This window comes from Carettochelys insculpta, chromosome 2 (genome assembly GCF_033958435.1).
Source record: "Carettochelys insculpta isolate YL-2023 chromosome 2, ASM3395843v1, whole genome shotgun sequence".
Classification (NCBI taxonomy): domain Eukaryota; kingdom Metazoa; phylum Chordata; order Testudines; family Carettochelyidae; genus Carettochelys; species Carettochelys insculpta.
The window spans coordinates 275,581,567-275,599,287 of NC_134138.1; the positions used below are offsets into that span (position 1 = coordinate 275,581,567).

General features: G+C 40.7%; 1 protein-coding gene across 3 annotated transcripts in view; it reads left to right on the plus strand.

The window, feature by feature from the left end:
- SETD2 (SET domain containing 2, histone lysine methyltransferase) overlaps window positions 1-17,721 on the plus strand; it is a 169,561-nt gene that overhangs the window by 80,788 nt on the left and 71,052 nt on the right. For 2 of the 3 annotated variants that reach the window (XM_074985253.1, XM_074985254.1), the window contains exons 11-12: window positions 755-883; window positions 1,833-2,471. In XM_074985253.1, the coding sequence (XP_074841354.1) occupies window positions 755-883; window positions 1,833-2,471 (768 nt within the window). Of the gene's footprint in view, window positions 1-754; window positions 884-1,832; window positions 2,472-5,724; window positions 5,893-17,721 lie in introns of all 3 variants that reach the window. The other variant, XR_012644108.1, reaches the window with a different exon arrangement.

Genomic DNA, 17,721 nt, shown 5'->3' on the forward strand with positions numbered 1-17,721 from the left:
AAAGAAAAAGGAGAAAATGAGTTTTACAGTTGTTCCGATACCTAAACTGGAAGGAAGAAGTACTTTACTGAGTGTGGAAAAGGGGTAAGTTTGCAGCCATACGGAAGAATTTTTAGGCCCTTTGTAGCTCCAGTTTTGCCTTCTGGAGGGTTAGAATGGTGACGTGCAGGGTCCCTTTTAGATGTGAAGGGTTTAAAAAGGGTCATTTTGACTAAGTCATCCAAACGCAGTGATTAATTTTTCTGAGATTAGAATACTTTTCACCAATATACCAAGATATCTGATAAAATATAGCTTAAAAGGAAATTGCAATGTAGAGGAGTAACCTGAACATCTTAGAATCAATTTTTTTGCAATTCCTTTCTAGAACCATCCTGAATTGTTGCCTCTGACTTAAGGGGAAAGATTTTTAGTTGCTGCCAGTTATGTACTCACTTTAACCTCCTGTTAAGTTTTTATGTTGTAATATCAGCTGGGTGCCAGAGTGGCTTATTTTATTCTGCATGCATTATTGCATTGCAAACAGCTGTTCCTGTTCACTTCAAAGTTACTTCAGCTCTTGGTGATGCCATTAGATATTGGCATGTGTCTAGTCTTGGCTCCCTGTTTTGTTTACATTTTTAGCGGCATCGAGTTTTGATGATAATGTGTGTAGTTCAGTAGCTGGCAGTGACAGCATGTGGAAACTAGGCTTGAGCCTCTGAGGAACCTGCTGCCTGTTTCAATGGACTCTCTGTAACTTTGCCTCATCTAGAACACAGTCTCGCAAACCTGCCTGAAATCCTTCCTGGAATGTCATGGCTTGTCTCTCCTCTGGATCTGGATGGCTGAGCTGGGCGATGGAAGGGGAAATACTGCGAACAATCTGAAGCTCCAGCTAGAGGTCAGTAACTGCCTCAGCACTGCCAGATATATGAAGCTTTCAGAGCAGCTGTAGTAATGACCGAGAAGAGAGATTCCGGTTGTGTGAGAACAAAAATATAATGCACCAGTTCCAAGGCCAGAAGAGACTCCTGTGGTAATCTGATCTGACCTCGTGCATAACAGAGACCAGAGAACTGCCTTCAGAAGTTCCTACAGTAGATCTTTTAGAAAAATGCCAAATTGTGATTTAAGATTTGTCAGTGAAAGACTCCACCAGGGCCTTTGGTATTCCCATTGATAAAATTGCGTATGCCTCTTTTTCCAGTCTGATTTTGTATTATCATTCACTGCTAGATTGAAGAGCCTTTTATTAAATATTTGTTCTTGTAAATACTTATAGACCATAATGAAGTCACCCCTTAATTTTCTCTTTAAGTAAAATGGATTGAGCTTGATGCATAGTAGTTACAATGCAATCAAAGCCAATTTAGAGAGCGAGTAACTTAACATTTAAAAAAAGGGATTTTAGTTCCCAAGGCCAACTTAAAAAGTTAACACTATAAGTAGTCAACACCTCCTTTATATGAACTGTTCTATGCGGGGGTTTGTTTACGTGCAAACTGAAGATATGCATGGTCGGCTGTAAGTCTCTAAACCCTTTGAACTCATTCCAGTTGTGTCCTGAACACGTGTACTCATTTTTTTTCCACCATATATTTATGTGCTATCAGAAGTCCATTATCCCAGGTCATGTCCTACAACAGGTGCTTTTCTGCTGACTTGTGTCAGTATGCATACAATTATGTCACATGCTAAAGAACTCAGCCCCTCTAGGAAGAAATTGCTACTCCCAAGTTACGAGTGTTAAGCTCCCTCTACCCCTAAAAAAGACAAAACAAAAACCCCACAACCTTAGCACTAAGTGGAAGTTTTAAATGTAACTTCTGTGGTTTTGTTTCTGTAACCAGATTATGAAGACTCTGGAGCTCTTGCCCATACCTAATAAAAACATGTTGGAGGAAAGCAAGGTCCTTCCAATTATCCAGCGCTGGGCTCAGACCAAGACTGTTGTCCCACAGCTCAGTGAGGGGGATGGTTATTCCAGCGAGAACACATCACGGGCTCATACACCACTCAACACGCCAGATCCTTCCATCAAGCAGAGCACAGAAGTCGACACAGAGACCCCAAAGAAGCTGATCTTTCGAAGACTCAAAATTATAAGTGAAAACAGTATGGACAGTGCAATCTCTGATACCACCAGTGAGCTGGAGGGAAAGGAGGGCAAAGAAGACCTGGACCAACTGGACAGCATGTCTGCAGAGGTGGCAGAAGAGCAGCAGCAACAAGAACTCAAAGCTGCCATTGATGTACCCATGGACAGCAGCAAACCTCAGGTTACTGAGCTGGAGGCTGAGCCTGAAGCAGAGGCCAAAGAGAACAACAGCACAAAGTTAGAAGAGCCCATCGCAATGGAAACACCATCTCAAGATGAAGAGGAGGGTGTGTCTGATGCAGAGAGTGAGAGGAGCCAAGAACAGACTGACAAAATAGTGGATATGAGTGACTTGGCAACCAAGCTTCTGGACAGCTGGAAAGAATTGAAGGTAAGAGGAACAGTAGCTCACTACAGCTGAACAGCTGCATTATAAAAGGAGAAATGTTGTTGTTTGCAGTTGAATCTAAACAAGTCTGTTTTTGCCTTGTTTGCAAATGCTTTTTGCCAGACTAATAGGTAAGCCTTGCTTAAGTGAGGTTTTTTCGTCCAAAAACACACCTTCAAAGGCTTTGTGAATTCTCTTTGCAGTTTATACCCTACGGGATTTATGCTACTTTTCTAGATGGTGATGTGTTGTCCAGGGCTCAAAGTGAATCAGGTCAGCTTGACCACTGAGATGGTGGCGTATTCATCCAGTTCAGTTTAGGTTATTTTTTATAAAGCTGTTTGTTGAAGGTTTGATCTTTGCTTGGCTAGAATTAACCTGCAGGTCTGTGCTCTAAACCAGGCAGAGAATAGTAGGGTGATAACAGAACAGTGAACAATTCTGTCTCAAAAGCCTCGGCATACATCTGAATTTTATACCAAATGTCTGATCTAGATTTAATTTCAGTTATCTCAGGACTGTCTGTCGCCTGCCCTATAAATGTTTGCTTTTCCACTGCAATTTTATGTAGTATTAGGAGATTGTCTTCTGGTAATAGTCTCTTCCATTGATGACATTGCTAGTGTTACAATAACTTCTGAAGATTTGGAGTTTAATGTTCAGATCAGCTAAACCTCCAAAAGTCTTAATTCTTATCTGAATCTTTGAAACCTGCCACTGGGCAGAGGGGGCTGTGACCTGCAGAGGCTCTTTGCAATCACAGTTCCTTCCCTGTAGCATTGTCTTGGTATGTGAGGGAGATAGTGTCTGGCATGTTGCTTCCTTCTTCCAGCATCAGGCTGACCTCTTCTCTGAGTAACCAAGGGAACTCCTCTAGTAGTAAATCTCTACCAAAGCAACCTACTCTGGTGTATTGGGACCCAGTGAGTCCTAGCTGTCAGACACTTGAAAATTTTAAAACACTCAATTTTGTCCTAAAGCTCTCGATGATATAGTGAAAATTTTCACTTTATCCACCATCTTCATAAAATGCGCCTTGCAGGAATGGAAGGGTGAATGTTCAGCTTAAAATTCGAAAGTGGCATTTCACTGGGACCAGCAGAGATGTTACAGGCTGCTGCACCACAGTGAAAGAATTGCTTTTGAAGTGGGCAGGTGCTGAATGGAGGATTTGTGAGGTTTAGGCATACACTTGTCCCTCATGTTTCCCAGCCGGGATAACAGAAATAAGTAATGTCGGGAGCCAGGGGGACGGACACTCTTTAGTTTCACCTCTCTGGTGGGAGAGACAGAAAAGGCAGGCCTGAAATTTTCTTGTGCTTCCAAAAGGGGTTATGCTTGGCTAAGGTTAGTTAAGGTACAAGTAGCCTTCTTTTTAATTATAAGTTCTCTTGTAGTGTTTGTTCCTATCACACCATAATACCTGCAGTAATAGTAACAGACAGGTAGCCATGTTAGTCTGTATTTAGCAAAACAAACCAGCAGTCATGTACCAATTTAAAGACTAACAAAATAAATTTATTAGGTGACTAATATTTTTTCCCCTTTAATGTGACCAGTTCTTGATGTTTCAGAAGAGTCTAGTAGAGAGAATTGATAACGCACCTCATTGAGCAGTGCTGAACCTGGACAAGGATATTCCTCCTTGGTCTTTGTTGGAGATCAGTTAAGGCCTGACTTCATGAGATTTTATTTCCCATGTCTCTACATTAGCTTCCATAGCCACCAATGTTACCAGTTATAAAAATACCCATTTTTGGTAGGAAAGAGAAATTCTTACCCTATCTGTTTGTTGCTCAAAAGAATCTGTAATGTGTGTGCATTTACAGAGTTTTGACTTACAATTGTATTATTAAATTCTACACTAAGATATGTTCATATATGGAAATAAGCTTGTATATATTCCCCACTCCCCTTTTAATTCAGTGTATCCACAGCATATCAATTATATCTATTAACAGCTTTTGTCTGCCGTTTGTTTAATTAAGCAGGGATTCAAGATTTCTTCACTTAAAGGGACACTGTCAGGTTAAATATATATAAAAACAAAACACATTTTCCTTATGTAATTGATATAAGGTATTACTAAAACTGAAAAGTTTAACAAATTCTTCATTTTGTGCTGCTTTGTTCTTGAATTTTTCTCACTTTGGACAGTTGTAGACTGTTCAGCTTCCGCTTTGTTTATTTTCTCTTTAATTTTCTGGATCTCGTGCTGTGTTCTTTGAATGTCAAAAACTACAGGGGAATGGTTTTTAAAAAATTAAATTTTCAAAGAAAGTCTTGGGTTCTGTTGTGTTACATTTCATAAAACCTTGTTTCGTGTCCAGATTTGACCTGACAGTGTCATTTTAACTCTGACTCCCAGCACTTGTGCAGTTATTGTTGAATTTGGAGTGGCCCTGAGTTCAGCTACCTAAACCCACTGGCTCAAGCCCGTGGTCAGCTCTGGAATCATTAGCCATCAAAGTTGCCATTTGAGATATGGATTCACTTCCTCCCTATGGGGTCTGCCTTGTTGCAACTTGCCTAATATAAACTTGAGGACACTGTTAACCCTCTGTAACATGGTTTCAAGTTCTGATCTTGGGTACATGGGTATATTTCCCCAAGAGCTGGTTTTGCCTTTTAATTATAACGTACCATGTATCTGACAAGAGAATCAAGTCTTAAGTCTGTGGGAACCTTTTTATCCTACCAAATGTTCTTGGGGAACTGTGGTGTCCCTCTGAATACATTCTGTCCTGTATTTTATCATGGCACTAAAAGAGTTAACTGCTTCTGTCCGACTTTCACCTGTTAAAGGTATTGAATATTGTCTTTTGAGCTAACTGTCAGGCAGGGTACTATAGTTCCGCAATGGTAGCGCCTTGAAATGGCTAAGAAATCTTAAGACTTCTAAGTTATAGGAAGGCCATCAGGCACCTAGTAGAGCCCAGTGTTTTAGGTCAAAGGAGGGTGCATAGTTAGCCTATTTCCTGATCATTTTAGACTTTCTGTGGGAGCTGGGCATGTCTTCCCATCAATTTTATCCTGTCACCAAAGCAGGAGGACAGCAAGGTGAATTTTTCATGTGCTTCCAAGCTCTGTAAAACTGTTTTTTTTAAAATTTCCCGCCAACTTGTGGAACCTGAATCATCTGCAATAATAGTGTCATAGGTGGGGTGGGCGGGAGGTTATGAAATCTCGTAACTTACACTATGTCCTCCCCGATCTTGATGATGACCCCCTTGTAATTTCAACCATTTCCATCTAGCTTCTCAGGGCAGCAAGGAGCTTGTTAACATCACCAGCTGACCATGTGTCTCCTTTTCTCAACTCCATTTTCAACTACGTGCTGAAGAAGGGAGAGAACATAGCGTGCATACTGTGAAGACACAGGAAGATGGTTGGGAAGCTGGATGATGCATGAGAAATATAATAGGTGAAAAGAGGACAGAGGTGGTTAACTCATTGATGCCGACGTTATTTTGGTGCGTCCATTGCCGGCAATGGACGTCGCTCCGGGAAAATCCCTTCTCCTGGCATGAAAGGATTAAGTGAGCTATCTTTTTATATACCTCTATACACAGGACAGCTGTTGTGGGTTGCAGGGCCTTATACATTTTGATTTCTGAACCCACAAGGACTATTGGCTGACAATACATATTTCATTGCAACATACACATTCACAATATCCAGTGGGGTAAATTTTCAGCATAGGCTTTTGCACACAGTTCCCGTTGAAAGAGGAAGTGGTGCATGTCTCTCCCAATGCTGAAAACGTACTCTACATCATAAGAGTCAGTGAACACATAGCAGGTAGTCGGTGGTGGTTAAATGCAATACTTCTATGCTCTTTAGCTTGCGCAAGAACCTGGACTGTGCTGCTGTATGAGAGCATTCAAAGGAAACAGGTAAGGCCTCCGTGGGAGAGAGAGTACCTAGTGACATTTATTACGAATGCTGTTTGGTGTGATGGCTTGTGCTGTTCACCAAGTAGTATATGAGAGCATTAATGTTCTTTACCATTAACCCTAACGTATGCAGTGTTTTCACACTGATGCACATTTGGCAAAAACTCGTGATATTAGGAGGATCACAGTAATACATAAGAGAGGGCTGAGCTTTCCTCAGCAGGTTCTTTTGATCTTGATCATCTTCCTCAATCTTTGGCTTATGAAACATATTTAATATTAGTATGTCATTTTAACAGGGTTGATATTTTGAAATGACGGTGGAGCTGTTGAGGATTCTTAGTTGAGGCTGCTTGTGCCTGGGCTTGAACTTGGCTGCCTAAAGTATTAGTTTCAATTTAGCTTGATATAGGTTCTTTCATACAAATAATCTTGGAAGGCTTTACAGACAAAATTTTAGTTGCTTTAACAGAATTGCCAACGGCAGCTCAGTTTGTGGTGTTGCAGTAAATCACTTCTCCAAGTTAGCTACATATATGCCCTTCTGTAGGGTTGGTGGCACTAAGCTTTTGGCATCTTTCTTTGCAACACTTTAGGGTGTGCAGATGATCTCATATAACCTTCTTGGTGACAGGTCAAAACCATTAAGTTATAGCTATTAGGCTTCCTAGAACATGTCCTTAAGTTACAGAGTACTGATTTTTATATCACTTTTCCGAGTGCCGTTCTGAATGGATATCTTATGGGTTTACTAAAAGTTAAGTTAACCTAGAACTCCGAATCACAGTTGAAAGTGTTTCAGATGTCAGCAACGATTAAGTAATTGTCTGAGTTTGGCCTGGGGAGATGGATTTGGTCTCTGTTGCAGGCTGTCTCCCCAGTGTCAGCATAAAAGATCCCCCATCCATTCAAGAAGCAAATTCCAAATAGCATGACTTTTTTAGAAGCTGGAGCAGAGACGGGAAAGATTGACTGACTGGTTTGTGCAGCCTGAATCCATCCTCTTGACCCTGTAAATGGTCTTTCCAGGTCATAGCTAGAGGCACACCTGTAGAGGGTTGTTTGAGAAGCTTTACAGTACGGTTCTTCAGGCCATACCAATTCAGTAGATAACGAACTCCACCTCCCAGGGTGACTGTCCTGCACTTTATACAGATACCAGCTTCAAATTAAGAAAAAAATGAGTTACATATAATCATAGAAAAATACAGTAGCTGCTTACTGGAGAGTGTACCTCAGCTGTCTTCACATTTATTGAGCCTTCATTGACCAAACCTCCTTCCATATTCCTTTACCCCTCCCTGTCTTTGTAGCTTTGTGGCCCGAGGTGTCCACAGAATGACCTAGAGGTAAAAAGGGAGAGCTGTGCGAGGAAAAGGGGAATGCAGAAAGTCTCAGTGAGGAGAGGATACACAAGGGGAGAAGAGACCAGAACAGTAACTAGATTTGATTCAGTGGCTGTAAAAGAAATAAATGTTTTCAATGAGAGAGGCTTAGACATTAAGCCAACCAAAGTAGAGAGAAGAAAAACAAAAGGCAGAAGAGAGGGACAGAAATAGAAATGATAAATGCAGTGTCATGCACTACATTTGTTAGTGAAATTCTATAAGCACATTTGTCCTGAATTTTGTGATGGTCCTCTGCATGGCATCTGCTAACTTTGTTTTAACACTGAAGAGCAGAAAGCAGAGGCCAAATATTGCTGGTGAAATTTAAGTTGCTTCTTATTTTTGAACTTGTAATTAGGCACAGACAGATCTTTAAGAAGTTGGACTGACTGGTGATTTTCTTTTCCCCCCCACCCCCCCACTTCACTTGCAAATCTTGCCAAGTATGGTACACCTTCTAAAGAAGTGGCCATGTTATTTTTATGGTTGCACAAACTGCAGTGCAATTTATTTGTAGAAGATGGAAAAAGCTCCAAAATAGAGTCCAATGAGCAGTTGCTCTGCTGCAGTATATCCTGCGTGCTGAGATACTTATGGGGATGCATGATTATCTTTTTACTATTCTCCCCGTATAGTAATATTTGCTTGTCCACATTCATGATGCTAGACCAGCCTTCTTCCTTGGTTTGTTGAGTTCTACTCTTTCCCTGTTGTTTCTTAGCTTCATATTCATTGTCTTAATTGTCCAATGTCCTCCCTTCATGTACATTCTGTCCTGCTAATTGGGAAAAAATTAAACTTCACCTTAGTGAGACACTGAAAGGAAATTCCATTAAATTGGGTACTTTTCCTTAGATCTGCAGATTGCTCTAAAATATGCTGCCTTGCCTAGACCCAATAGGGTGGTTTAAGGACTGACTGACGGTCTTAACTTGTGTTTTTCTTTAGTTTAAATTAGACCATTAAGGTTAATCTTTTTTCATTTAATTTTCTATGTATCCTGTTAAACAAAAATTGTTCTGAAAGAGGGTAGAAAAACTTTTGGACATTGTTATAGCACTTTCATTGATTTAATCATTATGTATATGCAAGTTAGACACTTCCATTTCAAAAAATAAAATCAGCCGTTCACTGGTATTCTGTCTGGTTTGCATCTCATTTGATCTCCACGTTGTTTCCATAGACCAATTTTGATTCATCCCTTCATGTAACATGTGTCTGCTTCTCAGATCACTCGACTTTCAAAATCTGGTGGATCCTGACACGTAGGCCGGGGAAGAAGTCCCTGGAACCTCATATCAGATTAGATCATTAGATTCCCCATCAGGTCTGCTCTCCTGCCTGTAACATTTCTATGTAGCTCTAAAAGATATGTAGAAACCACATTTCAGTAACTAACGCCTCATGTGAATACAAAAATGTGGATCTGTTAAGATGGTAAGCAATACAACTGCATCCATGGGTGCAGGTATCAAAGGATATAAAGTAGTCTGGTGGTGGATTTGCAGGGCTGTATCAGTAACCTCCCTTGGCAGATTCGAGTATTTAATTGGCCTAATGGGTTGTGAGGCTAGGAGAATCTAGCTTTTAGATTTAACCTAAATCTTTGGTCTTTATTTTAGGCTATTTCTATTTTAGACACACTAAAAGTCTTAGATTTTTTTGTGGTTATCCTACCCTATTCCTATGTTTCTCAAAAGCTTTTTGTGTTAAGTGTCAAGAGGACCACTGTCTTACAACTCTTGCTATGTTTAGTTCCCTTTGAAATCTATGGGTTTTAGTATAACATACAGTATAGACTAACCCTTTCCCATACACGACCCATGTAAATGAGCTTCCTCTGGGCAACAAAGTAGTGGTGGGAAGTGCTGAAATTATTGGCAGGGTACCCAGCTACCCTGTCTAGCCATATCACAGCTGCTACTGCAGTTGCTGCTCCTGGATCTACATAAATCGGTCCATAAACCTAACACCCCTTCCAGCATGAAGAGGGATAGAAGAATAAGCCTGGCATTGCATCTCGGCAGTATCCTTGGTAACAGAGAGAGAGGGCACAGGAGTCATCTAGCTTCTCTGTAGTGTCCTCTTGCTTCACAGCAACACCCTTTGTTCCCTGGTGGCCACTAGACATAGAATTCTTACAGGCATCCTGCTTCTGATATACTTAAACAATTTCATCTCTGCAAGCTTGTGATTTCTCTGTGTCGTGTCTGAGCCATTTCGGATGTTCATCTCACCCTTTTGTTAATTTTTTCAAAGGACATTATTCCACAACTTGGTGCAAAAAACAGGCTAGCACCGACTTATTAGCATTTTAATTTTCTTACCACAAGACTTTTTTTTCCTCTGATTTCTTCTGAGTAGTGTTTTCTGCACTTTTTTCTATAAACCCAATCATAAACCCAGTGTAGGTTTTGTGGTCCACAAATATGTGACAGCAATGCATGAATAAGAGCATACAATAAGGGTTTAGACTTATCTGTGGCTCTTACCAGTATAGTAGGTGAGCATCACAAACGTCACTGAATTTATCCTACCCAGGTGTATAAGGAAGGCAAGTAACATTAGCCCTAATTGATACATAAGGAGCTCAGAGGTCCTCTTTACTGTATTATTAGATGGCAATGTTCTACCCCTAAATGACCACCATCCACACAAACTAGTCAAGTGATCAAATGAAGTTGTGCTGTAAATTCAAGCTAGCTAGTCCATTGAGATGCTGATTGAAGCTTGAATGCCACTAATACTGGAGCTCTTAATAAATATGGAGCATAGCCCCTAGTTAGAACTCCTCGGTAGCAGAGTAGTTGGATTAGCTGACTCAGTCTGTGCTGCTAATCAAATCACACTGCATAGTGCCAATGTTTTTTTCCTAGTGTGGTCACGCTGTCAGGGCAGGTAAGCATTTAAAAAGCTGCATTGGTGCCGATGCAGCTGTAGTGCTTAAGTGAAGACACTCCTGCACTGACAGGATAACCTTTTCTGCCTGCGTGAGATGCAGTAACTTTGTGGACAGGAGGAGGCTGCCTGCCACTATAGTGCTGTCTGCATGCGGGGTTAGGTTGGTGTAAGTACGCTGCTGAGAAGATTAGATTTTTTACATCCCTGAGTGATGTAATTTTACCAGTACAAGTCTATAGTGTAGGCCCAGCCTCACTCAAGCACCTAGCTGAGGTGGAGTTACTTGGGTATGCTAACTTGAACTAACTGCTGCAGTGAAAATGAGCCTGAAGGCTTCATGCAGTGAAGAGGGTTTTCCAAAGTGACTCAGGCAGTCTGGCAGAGTCAGGAATAGAATTTAGGATAAACATTTTCTTATTTCCTGAGTCACAATCTTTTGCCTTAGATTGGTATCGTCCTTCCTCTCTTGACATTTACCTGTCAAAAGTTAGTAGTTAAGTATCAGAGGGGTAGCTGTGTTAGTCTGTAACCGCAAAACCAACAAGAAGTCATGTGGGGCCTTAGACGAATATATTTATTGGAGCATAAGCTTTTGTGGGCAAAGATCCACTTAGTCAGATGCGTGCATTAGCTAGTTGCTGTAAACCAGATACAAAGTGTATCTCTACTAGTGTGTATTAGTACCCGGTGTCTAGAAACATTTTCTGGATAATGAAAAGGCTAAGACCTTGCCTGTACCCCAAATGCAAATACCCTGTGTCATCAACATGTGTAATCCCAGCTCCTGGAGGGGCAGTTGCTAGTCAGTGGGAGAATTCCCCATCAATTTAGCACTGTCTACGCTGCTAGGTAGCTTTAACTGCACCACTCAAGAATTTGTATTTCACGTCCCTAAACTACGTAGTTATACCGACCTAGTTTCTTAACATAGACTTGGCCTTTCATATATCCAGAACCACGCGAGTAGTGTACCTCGAATCTTGCTGTCTTGCAAAATGGAAATCTGTCCACAGCTACACTACTGTGCAAGCGCAACCTGGTCAGGGTCGATCTTCCATATTTTTGTTTTGCGCATGGGCAAAATGGCACTTTCCAGGGTCAAAGTTGACCCTAGAACTCCTTGTGAGCAATGGGGATTAAGGAAGCTCCTGTTGACCTTCTTCTATGTAGACCGCCATAGCAGTCGACCTCTGACAAGTCAATTTTTAGCTATGCGATTGGCCTTGTTAAAATCGACTTATCAGCAGTCGACTGCAATGTCTAGTATAGACGCAGCCTCATATTCTTATTAAAGCAAAGATACTGGAAACGAAACGTAGGTTTTTTTGCCACTTATAATTTAAATGGAAGTATTTTAAATAGGATTATACTTCAAAAATTGTATCGGAGCCATTAAATCAATATCAAGCTCAGCAAAAAGTTGAGATTGCACCTTCTAGTACTGTTATAAATGCTCTTAAAAGCAATCGATTATTTTTCCCTTGGAAAGAAGGACTAACACTAAAACCAAACCAAACCATGAAAACTATTTAATGTAAACACTCTGGCCACATCTACACTAGCAAATTCTTTCAAAAGACTTTTTCGAAAGGGGGCTCTTTTGAAAAGTCCTGAGGAGCATCTACACACAGTGTTCTTTTGGAAGTAAATCGTAGGAATGTGGTACTCCTTTTGAAATTGTTCTTCCTTTTCTCATTTCAGGAGGAGCACCCCCTTTCAAAAGCTTTTTTCGAAAGAAGATGTGTGTAGACACTCTGCAGCCCCCTTTTTTTCCCCCTAAAGAGCTGTCCTCATGGGGCCTGATTTTCTTGATCCCTGGCCCGTTCTTTCGAAAGAGTGGAGGCTGTGAATGCTCTTTTGAAAGAGTTGATCGCTCTTTTGAAAGAGTTGATCACTCTTTCAGTCTGCTTTTTCGCATGTAGATTCACTCTTTCAAAAGAAGGTCATCTTTCAAAAGATTTCTGTTGGGTAGACATAACCTCTATGTTTGTTAGTCCTGCAGTAGTGCTTAGTGATGTATTGCAAGTTTTCACTTTAATCAGAGTGAATTTCCTTTCTGTTGGATTTCTTAAACATTTATTTAGTTAACTGAAAAGAGCTTTATGCACATAGCCAAACAGGACAAAAAAGCATTTCTCCTCATCAGTAATATTGCAAAATGTGGTTTTTAATGGCTAAAGGGTGTTTTTAGGTCTAGTGCTGGAGATAAACTCCTTGCTAAACATGTCATTTTGTGACACTGGGAAGCGAAGTGGAAAAAGTTGTAAGTCAATTTCCAACCAGTTATAAATAGTAAAAGCTTTAGTATTTTAAAATAAACATTTTGTTGAAGTATTTATTAGCTTTACTTGTGATGCTAACTTGTTTAAAGTGGGTTGAAAGTGAAATTAATCTCTTCATTCAGACGCTCAAATAACATCACTTTGGAGTGAGATGGCTGCTTCCAGCTTTAAATGGGAAATGAGTGAGGAAATGTTTATACTTTTCTGAATAATGTTATTTTTGTTCATGGTGACAAGTGCTTATTCTCTTGAATACTTAAACTGCTGAGGTGAGTAGTGCAGCCTGCCTTTAAACTAAATTGTGCATTGAACTTCTAAAAAAAAAAATGAAACTGAGTTAGAGTTGAGAATTGGAGATAGAGGCTAAGCAGATATGATCTTTATTTGGCCGCTTCTACACGTGCCACTTCTTCCAGAAGTGGAATGGTAATTAGCATCTTCCAGACTGCGCATGAGGTACAGATGTAAATTTCCTGTGCATCACTAGCATGTGGCCATGCGATTCGGAGTCCAGAAGACTCCAAAATACACATGCAGCTCACAGGGATCTTCTGGAAGGAAACCCTCCTTCCGGAAGCCTCCTCAAAATTTTGAGGAGGGGGGAGGCTTCTGGAAGGAGGGTTGCTGAAGATCCCCATGGGTCATGTGTCCACACGTGTGTTTTGGAGTCTGGAAGAGCTTCTTCCAGACTCTGAATCGTGTGGCCGTATGCTGTTGAGGCGTGGGAAATTTACATCCCTGCCTCATTAGCATCTCCCAGATTGCTCATTACCATAGATGCAGCCATAATGTTTAAGTGCACCTGAGTTATAGAAATATACAAAAGCAAGTGCCAGAACCTATCACGGTGGCAGAAAAGCATCATATTTGTTTTATGTTACTGACAGTCCAGGGAGATGGAAGTGTTCTCCTACACATTTTTGTATGTTACCATTCCTGATATCTGATTATTGTCCATTTATTCTTTACATAGAGACTGTTCAGTTTGGTGAACGTATATTGCAGTGGGGCATTGCTGGCACATGATGGCATATATTATATTAGTAGATATGCAGGTGAATGAGGTTGATGTGGTTAGGTCTTGTAGGTATCTGTCTCTCTGAGGGATTGGAGTAAATACAGTATACAGTGGATCATGTGGTGTGCCCTGGATGGAAGCTGGAGTCATGTAGGTAAGCATAGTGGTCCCTGGGTTTCCAGTACAGGGTTGTGGTTATGTGATGATCACTTATTTGCACAGTAGTGTCCCGGAAGTGGATTTCTTGTGTAGACTGGTCCAGGCTGAGGTTGATGGTGGGGTGGAAACTGTTGAAATCATGGTGGAACTCTTCAAGAGCCTAACTTGGCTACCCCTCTGATATTTGGTAGGTGAGTTTTCTTTCCCAGTAAGCAATACAGTTGTATCTTTTCACCTGACTTTCAGTATTACTCAACCAGAAAATTGCTAGCTTATCACATATTTTATTTCTATAGAGTATTAAATTGGTTTATTCTTTTTTATTAACCTTAATTGTTCTGGGAAGGGCAAGGATTGGAGATGCTCTCCAGTAGCCATTCTAGTTAGTCTTCTGGATAGCCCTCTGGGGTCTTGGTGTGAGTTGAAAATAAAATAATTGCTGGAGAAAGTTATAAAGAAAATGTATCACTGATCCAGTATGCTGCACCACAAACTCATCTGTCAGTTGCTATATCTATTACAGAATCGTTACCATGAAATCCATATTCTATTAAAAGTAATGAATGCATTAAGCACAAACATCTGTTTAAATAACATACAATTGAAAACGTGTAGGTGCTTATGAAAGGTGTTTCACAATCCATAATGCTGTATGGTTGGCTAGCTTATTTAAATAATCATTACTGAAAATATCCAAAGGCACTTAGGCATGTCTGCACTTACACTTGCTCTACAAAACTTGTTGTTTATGGGTGTGTGCGCACACAGAGCAAACAAGGTTTTGCCATGGTTAATGAAGTTGTGACTGCAGTGTTTTCGGTGGGAGCGCTCTCTTGCCAACCAAAGCAAACAGCACTCATTGGGAATAGAAGTATTTTGTTGGGAAAAGTGTTGACAAAAAGTATTCGTGAATATGGACTTTTTGCAAAGGGCTATCCTGACACCGCCTTGTCACAAAAGGCTGCATAGGGACTTTGCCAATACAGGGATATACAGGAATAATCAGCTTCATACATGCAGAATGGGAAGTGACTATCTAGGAAGGAGCACTGCAGAAAGGGGATCTAGGGGTCATAGTAGACGACAAGCTAAATATGAGTCAACAGTGTGATGCTTTTTGGGGAGGCAAATGTGGTTTTGGGGTGCAGTAAGGAGTGTTGTGAGCAAGACACGAGGCATAAATCTTCTGCTCTCCTCAGTGCTGATTAGGCCTCAGCTGGAGTATTGTGTCCAGTTCTGGGCACCACATTTCAAGAAAGATGTGGGGAAATTGGAGAAAGTATAGAGAAGAGCAACAAGAATGATTAAAGATATCAAGAACATGAGTTATGAGGGAATACGGAAAGAACTGGGCTTGTTTAGCTTAGAAAAGGGAAGACTTAGAGGGGATAAGAGAGCTGTCTTCAAGTACCTAAAAGAGGGCTTCAAGGAGGAGGGAGGAAAAATTGTTCTTCTTGGCCTCTGAGGATAGGGCAAGAAACAATGAGCTTAAACTGCAGCAAAGGAAGTTTTTAGGTTGGGCATTAGGATAAACTTCCTAACTGTCAGGGTGGTTAAACATTGGGGAAAAAAACTACGTAGGGAGGTTGTGGAATGTCCATCACTGGTGATATTTAAGAGCAGGTTAGATGGAGACTTTTCAGGGATGGTGTAGATGGTGCTTGGTCCTGTGGTGAGAGCACAGTACTGGACTTGATGACCTCTCAAGGTCCCTTCCAGTTCTAGTCCTCTATGATTCTAGAGTGTAGACACACCCTAAGGTCGCTAATCACAATTGCAATCTAAAGTTCTCTTCCTTGCATTGCTTGCTTAACTTGGATCACATAAGTTGTCCCATTAACTTTAAGTATTCATGTGAGTAAAACTAAATGATTGTATATGTTTAGTGGCTAAGGGCCCAAAACATAATGTGAATTCTAGTTCGTAGAAAAGGAAATAGAGATGTTTTACCTGCTCCAACTTAGAAAAGCTTCTGTTGTTATTACATTAACTGCTCTCGTGCCTAGAGAGAGCAGGGATGTAATTATTTATGACAGTGGTTCCCAAACTGTGGTTTGGGACCCTGTTTCAATGGGGTCCGTAGGGTTGGCATTAATTTTGAGGGCCCCATGACTGAAGTCTATGGCTGTTGCTGAAGACCAGCTTCGGCCCTGTGTATTGGAGTTCAGATTAGACCTCTTGACCAGAGCTACAAGGCGTGGACAGGCTCAGGCCTCAAGTCTTCTGTCTCCTCCCGTCCCCCAATGTCATAATTGTTGTAAACAAAAGGAGATTGTGGGGCCATAAAGTTTAGGGATTAAAGTAGTGCTAGGAATAAAAGGCGTTTGAGTGTCCTGTTGAGGCCAAAATTTAAATGAATATTTTAGTAGCTCTACCACTGAGTTATCCACATGAGACAACCAGTCTGTGCCCTAAAGAGCTTAAAACTTTAAGAAATGTGCACATTCATCTGTTTATATTTAACATGAGTAAAATATGTGCATGTCATCAGCTTGCCCTGAATTCTCTGTGCCAAACTAGCTTTCTCTGCTTTGTACCTGCAGCAATACCTTTGTCTGCTGTTTGTGGGGAGAGGTAGATCAGTGGTTTGAGCACTGGCTTGCTAAACCCAGGGTTGTGAGTTCAGTCCTTCAGGCCATTTAGGGATCTGGGGCAAACAAATATTTTAAATAAAATAAAAATAAAAAAATCTGTCAGGGATGGTGATAGGTCCTGGTGTGAATGTAGGGGATGGGACTTGATGACCTCTGAATGTCCCTTCCAGTTCTATGCATAGGTATAGCTCCATATTACAAACAGTGTTGCTATGGGTATTATTGTAGGAGGTTATAAATGCATCAGTTAGGATTCGACTAGAGCCACGGAAGGGGGAGGGTGATTGATTTATTGTAATAATAGTTTGTCAAGCACAGCATATCAAGCAAATAGTTACATGGCACCTTTAATACTACTCTACTGTGTTATAGCACCTGTAATTCTGAGACCTCAGAAACACTTTTCAGACATTAACTTTGACATTTCTGAAGTAGATAACGGATATTAGTTTCACTTCACCTACCAATGAAACCCACTGTGGGCACAGAATCAAGTTACAGCACATAATGAACTCCAAAGAAAAAAAAAAAAAAAAAAAAAAAAAAAAAAAAAAGTAGGCTGGGAAATGAAGAAAAATACCAAGTCATCTGGAAAAGAAAAAATGTATGTGTACAGAACATAGTGACATGAAAGGGAATTTGCTCAGAATCAGAGGCCTACCACATATACCATTGTTTAAAAAAAAAAATGCCCCAGGATTTTTAATGACCACAAATGCACCTCTGTTTCATGTCTCATCAGAGATGCAGCAGCACATCCGCACAACCCCCCTAATGCTAAGCTGTGACATTAGTTCATGCCTCAGAGAAGCGTGAATCCCTACTTCATATGTCTGTGTGGTCCAGGCCCACTCCTGGTTAGCTTGATATCTGTTAAGTTCACAAACCCCACTGAAAATAGGTGCAGGTGGAAGGCTCTGTGTTTGTGATGAACTCCTGTCTAAACAAGTGCTGGGTCCATCGTAAAGTAGCAAAGAGAACAATAAAAAGTAAATACAATGGAATGTTTTGGACA